This window comes from Rhamphochromis longiceps, linkage group LG1 (genome assembly GCF_057381845.1).
Source record: "Rhamphochromis longiceps isolate RC_006_pf linkage group LG1, R_longiceps_female_GT1.1, whole genome shotgun sequence".
Lineage (NCBI taxonomy): Eukaryota > Metazoa > Chordata > Actinopteri > Cichliformes > Cichlidae > Rhamphochromis > Rhamphochromis longiceps.
This window is the reverse complement of record NC_140557.1, coordinates 34,339,730-34,358,156: the sequence shown is the minus strand read 5'-3', so window position 1 is coordinate 34,358,156 and position 18,427 is coordinate 34,339,730. Positions and strand designations below refer to the sequence as shown.

The 18,427-nt window shown below is 40.6% G+C and overlaps 1 protein-coding gene across 1 annotated transcript in view; it reads left to right on the top strand.

Moving 5' to 3' along the window:
• Window positions 1-18,427, top strand: part of LOC146679073 (protein kinase C-binding protein NELL1-like) — a 312,233-nt gene that overhangs the window by 270,407 nt on the left and 23,399 nt on the right. The window contains exon 16 of the mRNA XM_085407775.1: window positions 12,542-12,682. Coding sequence (XP_085263901.1) covers window positions 12,542-12,682 — 141 coding nt within the window. The remainder of the gene's footprint in view (window positions 1-12,541; window positions 12,683-18,427) is intronic.

Below are 18,427 nucleotides of genomic sequence, written 5' to 3'. Positions count from 1 at the left end.
GGGCACACATTCGATGATATGCAGAAATGGACAACTGGTTAATGGGATGAAAGGTCTTGCAGGTCCGAAATGCCGAAACATGATTTATTTTCACTACATTTTAGTGTATTGACCATGAATAATTTTGTCTCTATAATATTGAACTTTACTCAGTTTCTCTATGGACTCTATTATATTCAATTGTTAATCAAATCAGTGTTTTTAATTTAGTTTCATTCATCAGTGGTATGAAGAAAACAGTTTGATTGTTAAGGTATATCATTATGAATTGTTTGAAACATGCAATTTTTCTATGTAGAGTCATTTAAATGTTCTATTGGAGGTGCACGTGAGAAGGCTTTTCTTTTTGGGGGGGATAGCATGCAGGAGGTAGGACATAGGACGGCCGCTCGTGCGATGCAAATTACTTGCAGTGTTCTGAAATAGGCACAAATCAACACAATTAGACATCACACAGACGTTGTACTGGGGGGCTGGCAGGTTAAAGACTGTTTAACTCTTTTCCCCATAAAGACATTTGACAACAATGCTAATGAGCGTCCAAGGGGGAAAGTGTTTAACGGTCTTTAACCTGCCAGCTCCCCAGGACAAAGTCTGTGTGATGTCTAACAGTGCTGATTTGTGCCTGTGTGAAAACAGTGCAGGTAATTTGCAGCTCGCCAGTGGTCGTCCTTTAAGTTTTAGTTAATTCTGCGTATAGTATTCATATTAAGAAAACATGAACAAATGCAAAGTCCATTGAAAGTACTATCCCTGAAGATCCTTGCACTCCATGTGCAATATATAAAGACAGTATGAAATAATCTTAGATTTCATGTACATACTGTACCCGAACAGGAAGCGGTAGAAAAAAAGGGAAAAGCTTTGCTCTCATTTGGAACAAATTCTTCTTGCTTTTATTGACTAAGGTGGTTGCTGGATTGTGTGACTTTAGAATTGAGTGCATAACAATGTTTGTTCTATCTAAAAGGTTTGGGGAAAAAAGACTCATCTTTGTATAATAAGGACAGTTCTCTACCAGCAGGTTATAAAAACCTGGCAGTCCTTTGAATGTTTTTTATGTTTTGTTTTTTTTTCTCACCAGCCTCAGCTGTGTGGGTGTAAAGTTTGCTTCGTCCCAGTTTCGGCCTTTTGAGTCTCTAGCTTTGTGCTACATATTTGTCATGTTCCATCACTGGCACTGGCCTGTGGTGTTCTCTGAGCTTAAAGAGTCAGTCCATCTTTAACTTGAATTTTTTGACTTTGTGTTCATGTCATTCATCCTTAAATTTTTACAAATGCATTTTGAAATAAAATACCTTCGTCTATGCCCAAATTTCTCTCCTTTATAGAGCCGAAGACTGAAGTCAGTGTAGTTTTGATTCACTGCTCCTTCTTCTGGAATTCGTTTGATTAAAATTATTAAATTAACCCTTGCTGCTTTTGCATCAGGAGATATATTCCAGATTTTATCGCATTTTTAGTCACATTTTTTCTTATAATTTACTCCTCTCACAGCCAAATCTTCAGCTTCAGATTTTCATCTTCAGTGAGTTAACGGCAAACAAAGTCACCACCTGTCTCATTTAAATTATTAACTTATTTTCCAACCCCTTAAATTTGTAGCTAAGGAGGAAAAAAAATCATATGATTTCCTGTAATTCTTGGCTCTGAAGATTTGAATCATTGATCTGGTAATCGGCAGTCATTAGCATGCAGGGCATGTTTTGAAAGGCAATCAGGCAGAAACTAATTAACTCCCCTATTAACAGCATCAAATATCTATCAGTTAATTAACGTGGCAGTGAAGCTTCACAGCCGTGTTCTCCAAGAATGCAATATTATATGCAATAATATACAGTATCTCACAAAAGTGAGTACACCCCTCACATTTTTTAAAATATTTTGATCTTTTCATGGGACAACACTGAAGATATGACACTTTGATACAATGTAGTTAGTATACAGCTTGTATATCAGTGTAAATTTGCTGTCACCTTAAAATAGCTCAACATACAGCCATTACTGTCTAAACCATTGGAAACAAAAGTGAGTACTCCCCTAAGTGAAAATGTCCAAATTGTGCCCAAAGTGTCAATTTTTTTTTTTTTATTCAATTTAATTCAATTTTATTTATATAGCGCCAAATCACAACAACAGTTGCCTCAAGGTATTTTATATTGTAAGGTAGACCCTACAGTAATGTTTGGCAACAATTATTTTCCAACACTGCCTTAACTTTGTTGGCCATGGAGTTCACTAGAGCTTTACAGGGTGACACTGCAGTCCTCTTCCACTCCTCCATGATGACATCATGGAGCTGGTGGATGTTAGAGCCCTTGCACTCCTCCACCTTCCATTTGAGGATGCCCCACAGATGCTCAATAGGGTTTAAGTCTGGAGACATGCTTGGCCAGTCAAGTACCTTTACCCTCAGTTTATTTAGCAAGGCACTGGTTTTTTTGGAGGTGTGTTTGGGGTTGTTATCATGTTGGAGTACTGTCCTTTGGCCTAGTTTCTTCAGAATGTCACAGACAGTGTTGGCCAAGTTACCTGAAAAAGGTAATTAGTTACTTTATTACTTAGTTGCTTAGTTACTTTTTTAAAAACTTTTTTTAAACATTTAATATTAACATTGGAGCACGTTTGTGCAAAGGCTGTCTGCCTTTCCAGTATTCAGCTTTCAAGAACTACATCTTACTTGACAAAATCTCCTTTTGTGAAGCAGTGTTTGCAGCGTCTGAAGCTCATTATTATCTCTGAATCCATTTTTTATAAGAGAAATATTCCGAGTTGAAACTCCGGCTGAAGTTGAATCGGTAAACATTTGAAGAAGCTCTTAAAGTCTAAGTGCTGAAAGGCTGTGAAATTAATCTTCCATGTGAAGACACCTTAAATGTAAATGACAAGAGGAGTGAGAAGTGTCGGCTGCAATCTCGCTGTTCAGAATGAGTGAAGTATTTTCTGATCTCCAACATTATATTGTTATTTCAGTTCTGTTTGTTCCTTTAACTGTATCCCCATTCACCTCTGCGACCGTTTCACAGCCTCAAAACTCAAAGTATATGCTATTGTAAATGATTTTTTTTAAAGATGGAAACAGTGGATGTAGGGAGGAAAGATGGAGATAAAATACTTTCATGTCCTGTCTGGGTTGCTGGAGTTTCCCCTAGAAGACTTGCCATAGGCAACGTGTAAGAGGAGTGCAGAGGGTTCTTGTTTTACCTCTGTGCATGACATATTCTCTGTCACTGCATTTCATTCTCAATCTGTCTACCCATCTGTTGAACTCTCTTAGTATCTGTCTCTGTTTCTCATGTACATCTGTCTCTATCTTCTGACTCCACTCCTAACTCGCTCTCTGTTGCCCTCCCCTTCTGTGCAATAACGCTGCTCCACTGACACTCGTCTGTATACTGTAGCTCAATGAGAGGTTGAAAACATCTAAATATAAAGCCAGCGGGAAAAGAGATGATCTTACTGCTGATCTTTTCATCTTCTCCCACGTTGATGTGTTCTTCGGGGCTGCCTGTCTTTCTCCAGTGGGCTTACATAGCTGCCAGTGATCCACATTTGGACCACTCTGATTTTACTTTCTGAAAGTCTTTACACCAAAGGAGTCAAAAACATAACAGCCGGCCTAGGAATGAACTCCCACTTCATATATATTCAACTTCATTGTCAAAAATAGCATAGTTTGAGTATGTAATGTACTAGAGTATGTTCTGCTGGAACAGAGCTGACAACTTCTGTTGTCAACAGTGTGACTTTATAAGAGAAGCAGCAGAAACAGCTGTGGGTGAAAACCAACCATGCCAGTGTCACTATTCAAGGTTTATGGTCCAATATCTCCTAAACGTTACATTAACCTCAAAACAACACATGAGGATTAGGTTAAATTAGCTAGAACTGAACCCCCGCCATTCATACTGAAGCCTCATTTTGAATAAATCACTGTAATGATTACATGATGAGGACTTTTTCTGGAGTGTTTTCACAAAATTATTGATTCAGACTTAAATGTTATTTAGGAAACAACTTTGGCAATGAATGCTTCATGATCGACAGACATTGCTGAGCAATCACATTTTGCCTTTGGTACATTTAGGGTTAAAAGATGCTGGCATCTAAGTAAGACAAGTCTGTATACATGCAGGTAATATATAACTACAGTGATTTTATTTAAATGTGGCTTCTGGGTGTGCTGTAATGAAGTCAGGAAAAAAGAAGAAAAAACTACAATAAATGCAACCATTTCCAAATTGCTGACATCTGACAGTTAAGAAGTATCAGTATTAGTAGCAGTACAGGACAATGTAAAGTTAGCAAGTTAAACCACTTAACAGTTTAATTGGGTGAGTATGCTGACTGCTGAACCACTGCTGAACCTTGCACCCTTGTACACCAGACAGTTACAGCGGTTGACAGGTTTGATTTTTCCTTAGCGCCTCGCACCCTTTACATAGGGACTTTTAGTTCCTTTGGGTGAAGGTTTCTGGTCACAAGCAAAGTGATGAGCAAATTATAACTTTGTGTCTTCATGGGTGACATCATGCTCAAAATCATGATTATTATTAGTGCTTGTTTTCGGTATTTTGTGCTATGCTTGTTTATCATCTGTTGTGTATTATGCATGTTAGGTTGGCTGACTCACGACTACAGAACTAATTACCAACGGGTACAAATAAAGTAACCTGAACATGAACTTGTTTAGAAGTGCACACATGGACAGCTGTGAGCACCAAGGATGAGTAGTTGTTGTTATTATGCTATTTCCTGCCTCACCTGGAGTTCCCCTGGAGAGCAGATGTATAGTTGATGCCATTGTAGCGTGATGTCTGCATGAACGGGGATTACATTGAGCCTTGCAGTCACACTACGTTCACATAATTTATATTACTCAAACCCGCGGGCTTGCAGAATATAAACTACAACACAGCAGTTCTTTAAGTGACAGGCTAAGCTCTTGTGTGGTCAGTCCACTGCTCCCTTAATCCAACATGCTGTTAGCTTTAAGCACCGTTACTGGTCACGGACCATCAGGCAGCAATGAACACAAACTCTGGTTGCCGTCTCTGTCTAAGGACACATTAATGTTAATGCGCCATGTGACATTTTCCATGATGTTGTGTTAGTAGGTTAGTAGGGCTGGAATAGCTGTAATTATGGAAAGCTCAAGAGGCCAGAGGATTCTCTCAAGTGCTTTGGGATTATTTTAACTACAGTATGTTTGGGTTAATTCCAAGTTTTCTATCTGAGCTAAAGTGCACAGCTCTTCACAATCTGTGTTGTCATAAAGTTCTCATTACTCACCGGGAACATCCACACTGGGCAGAAGTGAACTTGTTTGTATTGTAATAGAAGGAAACAGAAGGAAACATGAAATGCAGTCTGCTCTCTTTTTCTTTTTGTAGCTATAACAAAGATTTATGGGGTATATTTGTGTGTGTACTCCAGCATATTGCAACTCATACAAGGTCATCTGTCCACTTCACTTCCACAGACAAAGAGAATGGAAGGCTTCCCACACTAAAGCATACTTGTAGACACACAAGAGCTTCAATATAGCTTTGTAAACTAGTGTACTGAGCATCAGGAAATATTGAGTGTGCGCAAATGAAATCAGGTTTTATTATAGTTAAATAAAAAAAACTTGTTAGGCAGGTGATGGATGGCATGTTAAATAATGTGTGCTTCCCATAAAAACAACCACAGAGACCTGATTTTTCTTTGTTTACAATTGCTTCTGTGAGGGAGAAAAGAGTCTAAATTTCTTGGGAATGGAGCAAAGGTCCTAAACTGTAGGACAGGCTAATTCTGAGCTATGGCTAGGATTACATAGTTTAAAAGGTTCTTGTTAAAACCTGCTAAAGGGGATAAGTTACCTTCCCTGCTTACTGTCTAAAATCTAAACCTGCACTGACTAGAAATAGCAAAGGATTTGGGCAATTCCCCGGGGCAACAGTTCACACAGAGGTAATGTGTCTGTGAATGCCATGGAGACAAATATGATGAGCTGGCGATATTTGGTAAAATATTATCTATTACAGATTGTGTGTTTGTCTTAAGTCAAATGTTTGTTTTCTATGGGATTTTGTTTATTTATTTATTTATTGCCAGTAAACCTCTTAACCCTAGAACACTATCGCTATAAATAGTAACACAATCACTAATGCCGGGTGATTTTTACCCGATATAATATAACCAATAAAAAGTAATCAAATATATCAAAATATGACAACACATGAGAAATTAGAGTGGTCTTCTTTTACTTTCAACTTTTGTATTTGCCATATAAACAAACTAGGGAGTAAAATAGATCACAAAGAATGATCCAAAAACTAGCAAAATAAAAACAGTAAGAGAAAACCAAAGGCAGGGCAGCCAGGGGAATGAAGAAACACAGACTACATATACACACCAGGGAGGGGGATAATGAGACATGAGTGAACTGAGTAAAAACAATCACATAGGTGGGAAAGGGAACACAGGGAAGTTAAAAACAAAAATGAACAACAACATAGAAAACAAAAAGAAAGCCACATGATGAAATATTTTTAGCAGGACAAAAGGCCCCGGGGCAAACCCAGGACACGCTTGGAACGCCTTGGTGTTCCCTCGAACAAGCTGGGGAGGTGGCCGGGGAGGGGGAGGTCTAGGCTTCTCTGCTTAGGCTGCTGCCCCCACAACCCAGACCCAGATAAGTGGAAGATGGATGGATGGATAAATGGATGGAACAGCTTAAGGAGATTTTGTCCTCAAGAGAACCAAATACAAATTTACAAAGGTCAACATAGCCATAAACTTGACTCTTCATTATTGATTATTAGTATAGCCTGTCCTCATCCAGCCAAAATTGTACATTTGTCACTGACAATAATAAAAATATTGGAGGCTGCCTATGCTGCCCCTCACCCACCTATAAGCTACACCTTGGATATCGATTTCAAAATCCTGTTTTTGAGTTGTCGTATTCAGAAGCTCGGGTGTCCACACCCAAATGTGACGTTGCCATGTAAAAATAAGGCTTACATTTCTCCCATGCTGCAACAAGGGGAAAATCATTTTTACAGTCATTTTTAAATGTGAAGATGTTGAAAACAGTGAAATTACAAATCTGATAACAAAATAAAAAATAAAGTACATTTCAAATTGACCTTGCCTGTACTCTAGTGTCTGAATTTGATAATTGTATTTACCATAAAAGTGTTGATATCGTATTTTTTCATTTGGAATAATTTCGTAACCCAATCTAATAATAATTAAATCATTCCACATGACAATATATATAACAGAGATGACCGAAAAAATATGCAGTCTAGATGGGTAGTGGTCAGTTGGTGATCATTTTGTTCTTTCTTCCTGTTTCCTGGAATTAAAAACACACACACACAATAATAGTGTCCTAACACACATGCTTTTGAAAAGGTGATGATGGCAGTAAAGCTTTTATCCCATTGTTGCTGTTCTTCTTGTGTCCTCCTCATTCTTCACACCTTGATGTTGAGAGTCTTTTTACAACAACAATGTCAAATATGGAAATAATGAGCTTAGTGCATATCGTGAAAACCAAAGCCCTACACATTTGAGGAGTTTGCGTGTGTTGGGTGGCAGGAATTGAATTAGAGGTACTTGTTCTTTTTTGACAAGCCTCATAGTAATTTACCAGGATATGATGCGTACACTAAAGACGTCAAAATACAGGCCGAGCTTTGTAGATAACAGGAAATGAAAGACAAAGCTTATTCCTTCATTTAATTGAAAATAAACTTGTTCCTTAGTCACATCAGTGAATTCAAGGTGGGCTGCTGAAAGACACAGTGACAGGAGAAAACTGAAACATTACAGAGAGAAGGAGAAACAACATATAAAATATTCAAGTGAGACATCTGGAGACACGTTCAGTCTCAAACATTTGTTATTTCACAGAATACGTGATCGGCTGTGAGTGACAGGCAGTGGGTTTTACACGCCGTGTGACTCTGTTATCGTAGCAAGGTCATTGTAGGAACGAGCCTCACCAAGAAATGTGTTCGGCAAGTGTAGTGAGGCCTGAGCAGAGAGGTTGGGGCACTATATTTCATTGCTCAGCCAAAAAAAACGCAAGTTTAAAACATATTAAACACTCGATCATTCCTGATGATCCTGAAACCTCAGTTATAACCTGCTTCCTCCTAGCTCATAGTATGTTTGGGGGTTTTTTAAATTAAAACCAATCATATTGTCACCGAGCTTGATGCAATGGCCATTTATCCCGACTCTGACTTTGTCATGTAACTGAAGCAGATTGTGATCAGTGCCTTTGTTCTTGTACAATACCTCAATTAGGAGTTGAGAGCAGGTGATTTGACCTTGATCAAATCAGCACCGCTGTGCATGTAATACGAAATCTGACTCTGCTCTTCTCAGAGAGAAAGCCCAGTGTAGATAACCTCTTGAAGAGACTTTTAAAACTAGAAATATTTGTCCCTACTGGTAACAATGTGAGGTTTTTGTCATCTTCTTTTATTTTTTCTGTATTTTATTCTACTGGAAAACCTTGGGTCTTGACATTGATATGCATATTTGCCAACTTACCAAGAAGCAGGATATTGCACCCTGACACATTGCAATTACAAGTCAACCCACATGACCTGATGGATTCTTTCCCAGTGCTCCAGTGCTAGAAACTACAAGACAATCTAATGTATCTGGGCTGCTTTGATGACATAAATGGGATCGCTCCACTATACAGTGCAGGTGGTTTGTTGTTGTGGCTGATCTGTGAATAGAATAGATGGATGACGAGTATTGCTTTAGTGTCCAAACTACACTGCATACTGTACCAAAGCAATCAGTCAGCCTTTAAAGAATCTGCTTATTTGCACTCTTTTGCATACCATCAGTTCTCCTAGCAACATTGCTATCAGTGCAGAATATTTAAGAAACTTTTTCAGACTTTTCTTCCTCTTCTAGCAACTGATGTCAGCTTTTGTCAAATAACATCTTTGCCCTGTAGCCTGCAACGACCACTACCAGATTGTGGTCTGCCCATTGAAAATCACTGACCTATTCAGTGCATAGCTCACTGATGCAGCACAGTCAGAAGTGACACTTTCTTCTGTGTCACTTCTGACTGTGCTCCCTGTGTGCTGCAGCACTTTGGATTCCAAATGAAATACTGAGTTAAATTTAAACTTTATAGCCATAGCCAGTGAACGTCATAGATGATACTTTACAAAATCCATGTTGGGAGGAGGTGAGGGTTGATGGGAAGGTCAACAACTTTGGACAGCGATGCATTCACTGATTCAAGGTGTTTCTTTTAACCATGATAATTACATAACCTAAACAGTGTGTTTATTATAAAATCAAGTGCAGCTCTTCAAGGGAACAGAGCAAACCACAACATCCACTAAAGCAGTTTCTGTCACTGTTGATGTGTAACTCACAAGTATTCATTGCATTACCAAATTTCAAGTACAAACTATGTCCTAACGATGTACAAACTACTTTTCTTGCACCATATGGACTTTCTTTCTGTCTATGTCTATGTAGGACTTTATTGCTTGTACTGGACAAGATGACTAATGTCATGAAAATTCAACTGACTGGCCCCCAGTTACCATGTCTGTGTTGTTGCTGTGCTGTCCTAAAATACATCATTCTTAAACCATACAATCAATATCTGTATAAATACTTACCCTGCAGAGAAACTCAAACTAGGTGGCATAATACTGTTTGAGACTGACATGTTTCTAAGATCCAAACCAAGATGAAAAAACACAGTTAGGTATCATATTTTTTTGTAACCTTGTGAAGAAAATGAGCTTTTTGTTATTCAAATGCATTTTTAAATTTAAATAGACAATAACTACGGGAATTGGGAGCATTTCTAGCCAAAGATAGAATAAAAAAGACTTCACATGACTCACAGTGTAACCGGAAGTATTTTTTGTTGCGTGGAAAGACATTTTGGAATACGTCCTTTGTCATCAATTATGGAGCAATATGTTGGTAAGCAATGCTGGATTACTGTTATTAAGAAAGCAGACAGCACTCTTGCCTGTTATTTGTGTACTCTAGATTTTTCATAGAGGGCATTATCTTTTCAAATCCTTTTCCATTACGAAGATAAGCATGTTTACTGATGCAAAACAAAAAAGGCTATTCCATGAGGTCCAGTATTAATGATACAGAATACTGAGTTCTAAACTATATATGTGAGTATTAAGCATAAATGGATTTCAAATCTTTCTGTGATGCTAATTCACACTTTCTTTCCAGTGTTTTTTCCAAGGGCCTTTAATTTGAAAATTAACTGTCTGTTTTAATCAGTGTGGCTGTGTGTGTGTATAAACAAATGATTTGAGTGCTTGGGTGGCTCTGCGTGGACTTTGTTTTTTATGGCTTTTTATGGAAACAATACAAATCTGGACAAATGATTATACTCTGACTAACCAAAGCCAGGTCTTAAACTATATCTGTCTACAGTAAATAAATATATGACATTCTTTTAAAAATTCCCCTGTGGATCCAAAAACAATGTGCATAATTATGAAGCAGTTACCTAGTTTTGACAACACACAGTCGTTGAACATATGCCCCCTCGTGTACTTGCACAGTGCTGCTCTTTCTTTGGAGGAGTCTGCTTCTCTCAGCCACCAGTCACTTCTAATATTGGGTTGTTTAAGTGAGATGTCAGAGAGGGAATCTTTTGGTGTAACTTTGACCAGATCTTTGACCTGAGAGGCGGGCAGAGGGCAACCCTCCCAGCAGCTGTCACGTCTTATTACCTACAGTGCATCAGGCTACAGTGTTGAGCTCTCCTTGTGTTTATACACCAGTAAATATGTGTGTGGTTTAAAGTCCTGGGCAAGGTGTGTACTTTCACAACAGGGCTGGAGCAGTGCAAACATGACCGTTGTTCAAATACCAAATCAATTTTTTTAAATACCGTTTTTCTTGTTACAGCATGTTAACTATTAACCTTAAGCACGGTGGGATTGGTGGCATTTCAGCATACTGAAGTCAACGATGCTATAACAAAAATCATCATAGATGTCACTTCACAGTGTAACTGTGTCAGGCAGATAGATCCACTGCAGATGGCAACATCCCGACAAGAGCTGTAGTTTAGCCATCTACAATTTGGCTAAACATTACAATTTTTCCCTAGTCAAACTCACTCGAATCCTTACACATGCCCATTTTTCCTGGTTCTAACACATCAACTCTGAGGACTAAATGTTTACGTGATCCCTAAAATATCCCACCCACTAAAAGCAGCCAAGAGATAATTAGTTATTCAGTTCCCGTCAGTGGTCATAATGGTATGCCTGATTGGTGCAATGTATTATGGAACGATCTGGAGGCCTAACAAATTGAACACAATATTTTTCATGATATTTCTTCATCCAAGCCATCCTGTTAAAAAGGTTCACACACCTTTGTTAATATGATTTCTATAGAAGCTTAAAATATGACAAAATTGCTGTATCTCGGTTTTAGTACATACATGAACAATGGATTGCCCTGCCCTGTCACTGGCACTCTTATATGGAGCAAAACTGTTTGCACTTTGCGCTTCCCCTTAATCACAGGCTTAATCTGCAACACTATCAGGCTGAACAAGACAAAGCCCAGCAGATTTCAGAAAGTGTGGATATTGACTTATTTTGATCATATTACCCTACACCAACAAGTCATGCATGGAGCTGCACTGATACATTGACATGCAAGAAACAAAATCCAAGTTTACAGTCAAGCAAGAGCTGCAAGATGAAGCACTGTATATTTGCCACTTACTTCTATTGCAAGCCACTTTTCTGACACATGCACTACACAGGCAACTTAGTTTTGGATCCCCAGCATTTTCACTCAGTTTACTTGCACATGTAGGTGACGCAGCGGTTGCTAAGGAAGTAGAGCTGCTGCTCAGTCCCCGGCTCCCCCACACGCAGGGCCTCAGGTTCTTTTCTAAAGATATGTTTCTCTTTTTTCAAGAAATATTGCCAACTGTAATTATCGTCATGTACTGGTAAATCATTTGAGTTGTCACATAGTGTGTACCTCCTCGAGTCAACTGTATATCACTGCTGGACTTGGGAAGATATTTAGGTTGTTAATTTTTACAGTGCAGTGCTCACACCATAAATAATGGATCAGAGAGATGTACTCTCCCAGGAAGGTGCAAAGACCTAACACCTCTGGGGTGAGCCTCTGTATGCATGCTGCACACCAGAGACAAAGTGTGAATGAGCAAGGAGAAGAAATAGAAAGGGGGGGAAAAAAGTGCGCTACTGGAAACAACTCTGCAGCCAAATGGTGTGATTTCTAAGAGACTTTGATCCCTGCTGCGGCAGACAAGCTGGAGATGTGTTTGGCTGTCTAATGTGGGCATCCGCTGACCCAGCTCTGCTGTCGCGGCAGTGGTTTTGTTCTGATTGGCTGAACCGCTGCAGATCAAAGAACAGGCAGAACATCAAATGACACAAAATGAGCTGAAGTTTCAGGTTTGCGCTTGTTGCCAGGAAAATGTTTTGACTGACAGTGATGTTGCTGCGTGTGTTCGTGTCCTCAGATATTGACGAGTGTTCAGAGGGCCTGATTGAGTGCCACAACCACTCCCGCTGTGTCAACCTGCCTGGCTGGTACCACTGTGAATGCAGAAGTGGTTTCCATGACAATGGATCCTACCTGCTCGACGGGAGCTCCTGCATCGGTGAGCATACACTGAATTGAAACTTATCACTACTGGAAACATCATCTCCTCAGCTTCTGTGTGCCCGCCACCTAGCAGCTGTAGACTCGTCTCTTTTTCTCTGTCTAATTATACTGTTACTGTCTAGCTTCCATCTCTAAACCTAAGCACAGAATGCGATGTTGTGTATTGGTTTAGCACATTTGTGTTTGATTTAACATGCCCTCTGTGGGACAACCAGTCTAATTAAAGGTCTTGTCACCTTTAGAGCTCGAGATCCGACCGCTTGGTGTAAGCTATTCATGGGAACACATGTCGGCCTTGTGCCATTGTTATAGTTTTTGTGTTGGGGGAATTTCGCCAGCCAATAACAAGGAACAGTATTGGCATTTTTTGTGCTATTTGCTTTTCCCATGGCTGAACAAAAACAAAAGTTTAGTTTTCCTAAATTTTGAGTGGTCGGGTGTGACTCACACTTTGGTTACATAGGTTACTGTGAGGCTATTTCATGTAGAAGGTTGCTTTGAGCTAGTGTTTAGCAGATTTACACTACATTGCCAAAAGTATTTGCTCATCTGCCTTCATATGTATATGACTTGACTGACATTCCATTCTTAATCCATAGGGTTTAGGAGGTTTAGGAGTGTCTTTATGGGAATTTTTGACCGTTCTTCCAGAAGCAGATTTATGAGGTCAGTCACTGATGTTGGACGAGAAGGCCTGGCTCACAGTCTCTGCTTTAATTTATCCCAAAGGTTTTCTGTTGGGTTGAGGACAGGACTCTGTGCAGGCCAGTCAAGTTCTTCCACACCAAACTTGGTCATCTGTGTCTTTATGGAGCTTCCTTTGTGCACATGTTAGAACAGGACAGGGCCATCCCCAAACTGTCCTGTTTGGGGATGTTGTCAAAAATATCTTGGTATGCTGAAGCATTAAGAGTTCTTTTCACTGGGAGGGGCTGAGAACAACTACTTAAAAAAGAAACCTACCACAATCCCCCCCCCCCCCCCCCCCCCCATCACCAAACTTTAGATTTTACACAGTGCAGTCAGATAAGTACCTCATCTATCAGATGAGGCATCCTATCACAATACCACACTGGAATTGTGAGGGACCAATTCTTTCACACATGTTTTTAGAAGCAGTCTGCATGCCTAGTTGCTTAATTTTATACACCTGTGCCCATGGAAGGGACTGGAACACATAAATTCAATGATTTGGATGGCTGACTGAAGACTTTTGGCAATATAATGTAGCTAATGTTTAATTTGATTAAGATCACATTTGTTAATAGCAACAGAACTTGAGTAAACAGTAGCTGCTCGCTGATTCCCGATCCTGTGACATCAGTGCCTCATTTTATGTTTATTTCCCACATTCTTCCTTTACAAGAACAGAAGCTCAGATAAAAAATTCTCAAGAAATTCAAGCCATTGCTTTGCTTTTTTTTTTTTGCCCATGCACCATTGCAGAGTGTAATAGGTGTAGCGAACAGGATCGTTTGGCTGAGTGAAATGCTTTTGCCTTGATTTAACCTTTAAATCATATTGCAACATCAGCAGTCTGGTTTGATTTATTTACTTGAAGAAGAGAGGCACGATTTCAGTAGATTCCCTTCCAAGAGAGTGAGTTTCACTTCAACTCAGTTCTGAAGGAAAGCGATAAGAGAGATGTACCAGAAATGTCAGACTTTAACCAAAAACAGCTTTGCATCACATTAACACACAGACTGAACACCCACCTCATATTGCCACACTACAAATGTTTTGCCATTATGATGTCATATTTGCTCATTCAATTAGTGATTAAATCGTTTCATGCACAGTGACTTACAGGTCAGCACAACCACCTACTACAAATATCATTTATGTTGGTCTCCAAAATACAAATAAAAACTTGAAATATCTCAAATCCTGCTCTCTGGCAGGTAGCTCCATGCCCTCCTGGGTTTTAAATGCACCTTAGAACACACATGCATCAACACTACAATGAGCGGGTGGAGGGAGGTTTGGAGTCTTCTCTCACCCCCATTCTCTGCGACCTGCTGGAGCGGGGGGGCTAGGAGGAGGAGTTGGCCGTCCGACTGCGGTCTGGAGTGTGGGGCCTCCCTGCTGCTGCGGAGTCGGGGCGGTCTGCCTCCCCCCACCGCAGGGAAAAGGGTAACACCACCTGGGTCTGGGTGCAGTTCCCCCCCCTCCAGGGGCAAGGGTACCTAGACCCGGGGCTTAGAGTACGCTTGGGGAGTGTGATCGTGTGTACAGCGTCTCTTTATGTCTGTCTCCACGTTGGTTGAGTGTGTGGAGTAAGTGTATATGAGAGCATGAGGGTGGGAATGGATGTTTGTATATGTGTGTGCCTGTATTTCTGTGTCTATATGTCAGGTTGGGTGTCAGGCGCCACCTCTCTGGGGACATCTCAGGCCCTCCAAGGTATGGAGGCCTATCTCCCCCTACCACCACTTCCCCTGCCAGTGGCGGACTCCCTCAGACGTCGGTGCGTTGGTGGTTCTTTGTGTCCGGGGATGGGCGTCCGGGTACACACCGGCTCACTCCTTGGCGGCCGCTTATCGGGGCCTGGAGCCTGGGGCTCGCTCGGGCCACTTCGGAGGTGGGGTGCCCCCGGCCTCTCGGCCTGGGGCTCGGTCACTCAGGCACGGCTGGCTGCCGGCGGAGCTCACGGGCGCGTCACTGCAACTCCCCCTGGCTTCTGCTCCGCGGCTGCTGAGTGAGCCCTCATCTGGGACTCTCCTCAGCTCTTTCTGGGACAGTGGCGCGGCTGCCCCTCTGTTGGTCTTCCTTGGTCTCTTGTGTTCTGGGGGCCTCTGGATGTCTGGAGTTTTGATCTCCTCCATACCTGCTTCATGCCCTGGAGGACGGGGCTGTGGCCCCCCCCACACCCTCTAGCAGATCATTACATGAAGGAACCTTTTAAAAAACAAAAAACAAGCGCGTCCATGCTCACAGGTGTACACACGGGTGATCACACCCACAAACTACACCCTTTTTGGCTCCTACCTCAAAGCACACTGTGTTCTGTTGATCTTATGTGCTGCACAATAATGTTTAATATTTAGTATTTACTGTCATATTCCCATATATCATTGTGATGTTGTTTATTCTATTATTCTTGTTCTCTTCTGCTTGTTTTCTTTTTTTCTTTCTCAGCAGGTGACCCAGGTGATTGATATATGCATTTTTTTTTCTTTTCTTCTTCTTTTTTTTCTTTTTCTGCTCATTCTGTTGGTTTTTGGTTTTTGCCCTTCTCCCCCATCCCTCTTCTCAGCTGTTTCTCTTTCCCTCTTTCTTTCTCCCCTTCTTTCCCCCAGTCAAGTCTGTCCCATGTTCAGTAAGTGAAAAAAAAAAAAAAAAAAAAAAAAGAAATATCTCAAATCCAGTTTTTCAGGTTTTTGCAGTTTTGTATACTTTTGCCAGGTATTTAGACAGTGGAGTGAAAGTGTTATTTCCCTCAGTGGTAATATTAAAGGAAAAAATGACTACAGCTATCTGCTTGGTATCAAAAATACAGCCCATATAATCTTGCAGCTCTGAAATGATGGTGGCTTGGTTCTACGTGGATATTGGCAGCTGCAGAGAGCTTACATCAGCTGCTGTGGTCGTGATGGTTGTTGTGAATAAAGCATCAGGAACTGCAGTAGAAAATCCTTCTTGCAATATAATCCACTTCTCCACTCTGGTTCTTAATTTCAACACATTCCACAAAGCTCCTTCCCTAAGTGCACTGCTTTTTTTGGTGTCATAATTTTTCTTGTACTTCTTGTACTTTCTTGTAAGTAGGACTTATTTGATCAAGTGTCTAGTGGCACAACAAGAAAACACTGTGTAATGAGATGTCTTTATGATAATAAGATGCATAAATATGGTTGATTACCTTCATCTAATGGTCTTTAGTTACTCTGATGTGCACATTCAGTCATGAGTCTTCAAGCAAGTCTAACTGGATGTTAACTTTCTTGTGTTCTGAGGCTTTATGACTGGGAATTTGGTGTATGCAGTGGTGTGATTAGTGAAAGCACTTGTGTTGCTCTCTAGGCTTCATAAATGTGGATGGTACATGTCGGATGCATTTGAGTGCATGTTGGAGAGATAGTATATCCGCCACCTTTTCTCCGCCCAATTTACAGTATTAGGCTGGAAGCCGGCAGGGGAAATAAGTACAAATGACATTTTAACAGGATTTTCCCCCTTCCACAATATCCCTCCAACAGCCCTTCATGAGTCAACCGAACATAAAGTAGCATTTTGTAATAAGAAAGTTAGCTCGAAGCAGGGAGCAGCAGTACTAGTCAGTTAACCACGTCGTTGGCTCTGTGTTTGCCAAGAGCATGTCACCACCGCACAGGGTGTTTCACCCTGTGCAAGTTACTCCTCGTCATTATTTTTTTACAGAATATCCCACAGATTAACAATAAAGGTTTGTGGGAGCAACAGTGTGGAGATGGAAAACTTCAAAGACTTTTGATGAACCAGCACCCTCCTTAAATGAAAATCTATGAGATATGATTGCTCTCATATTTTCGTACACAGAACTGCTTTTATGTGGATAGCTTCTCATTCACTTGTTTTTTGTTTTTCTTTTCACTAGCCACTGAGATCTATGCATAAAATGCCAAATCCTGTCCTTTTACTGATATTGGGTTAAGGAGGTGGGAGTAGGACTCAGAAAAATGGAACTCTTGGAAAACACTTCAGAGCTCAATGGGGGGAACAAACACTCATGATATCTAAACTGACATGGATTGAGTAATGTGATAGGAACAAAAGGATGCTACATTGTTTGATGGAAATGGAAATGATCAACAGAGGGTGGAAATCAAAGACACCCCAAAAATCAAAATGAAAAAATGGTGCAACCCTTTCATGTCTGTCACATGTGCTCAGGGTGAACCTGCTCTCATCTGTGAGAAACACAGGTCGCCAGCGGTGGACCTGTGCTAATTCTGATATTCTACGGTTATGTGGTGGCAAAAATAACTCAAGTGGTAATCAGTCGGAAATATTCTGTGTTTTGGCAAAAAAGGAAATTAGGGAATCATACAGTGTTTGTGGATGTGTGCCCTGTGAAAATGGCTGGTATGAAAAGGACGTGTCACTTTTTTTTTTTTTTATAAATAAGTGTTTTGTTGTAACGTTGGCATTAATTTCTGTTTTTGAACGTAGAGCAAATGACTCAGCTGCTCTGAGGGCATCCTGCTGTGTGACACATGGATCTACAAGAGTGTTTTATTTGTGAAGCCACTAAGTGCACTCTGCCTCAGTTTGGGCGTGAGAGGGCCATTAATCAGCTGTCACACAGGCGCTTCAAACACATCCGCATAGTCTTCCTTCCTCTCTGTGTCATATTGTGTTTTCTCACGATAGATTTCACTGCATTCTTAGTTCTGTGTGTTGGCTTGGCTACACCACGTCGCATGCCCCAGGCAAAACACTGTATACTGTTGCATTGTGCCACGCAACTCTGCTGTGGTGAGGCTGTGACTGAAAGCTGCATGGGCTGCGTTTTGACAGTCGTTCATTACGCCTAATGCTTTAGGGGGAGACAGGTGGCTTTAATAAACAGATTGTGAATAAAGATGAGGATAATACCGCATAAACTCGCACTGTCTCCCTGCAAGACAGGGTTTCTGCATCATTTTCCCTCTCTCTGTGGTGTACGTGACCTTTTCCATATGGACTGCCTGGAGACATACCAAAGAAAAATAGTGTAAATACTAAAATACCCAAGCTTTCAGATGCTCTATAATTACCA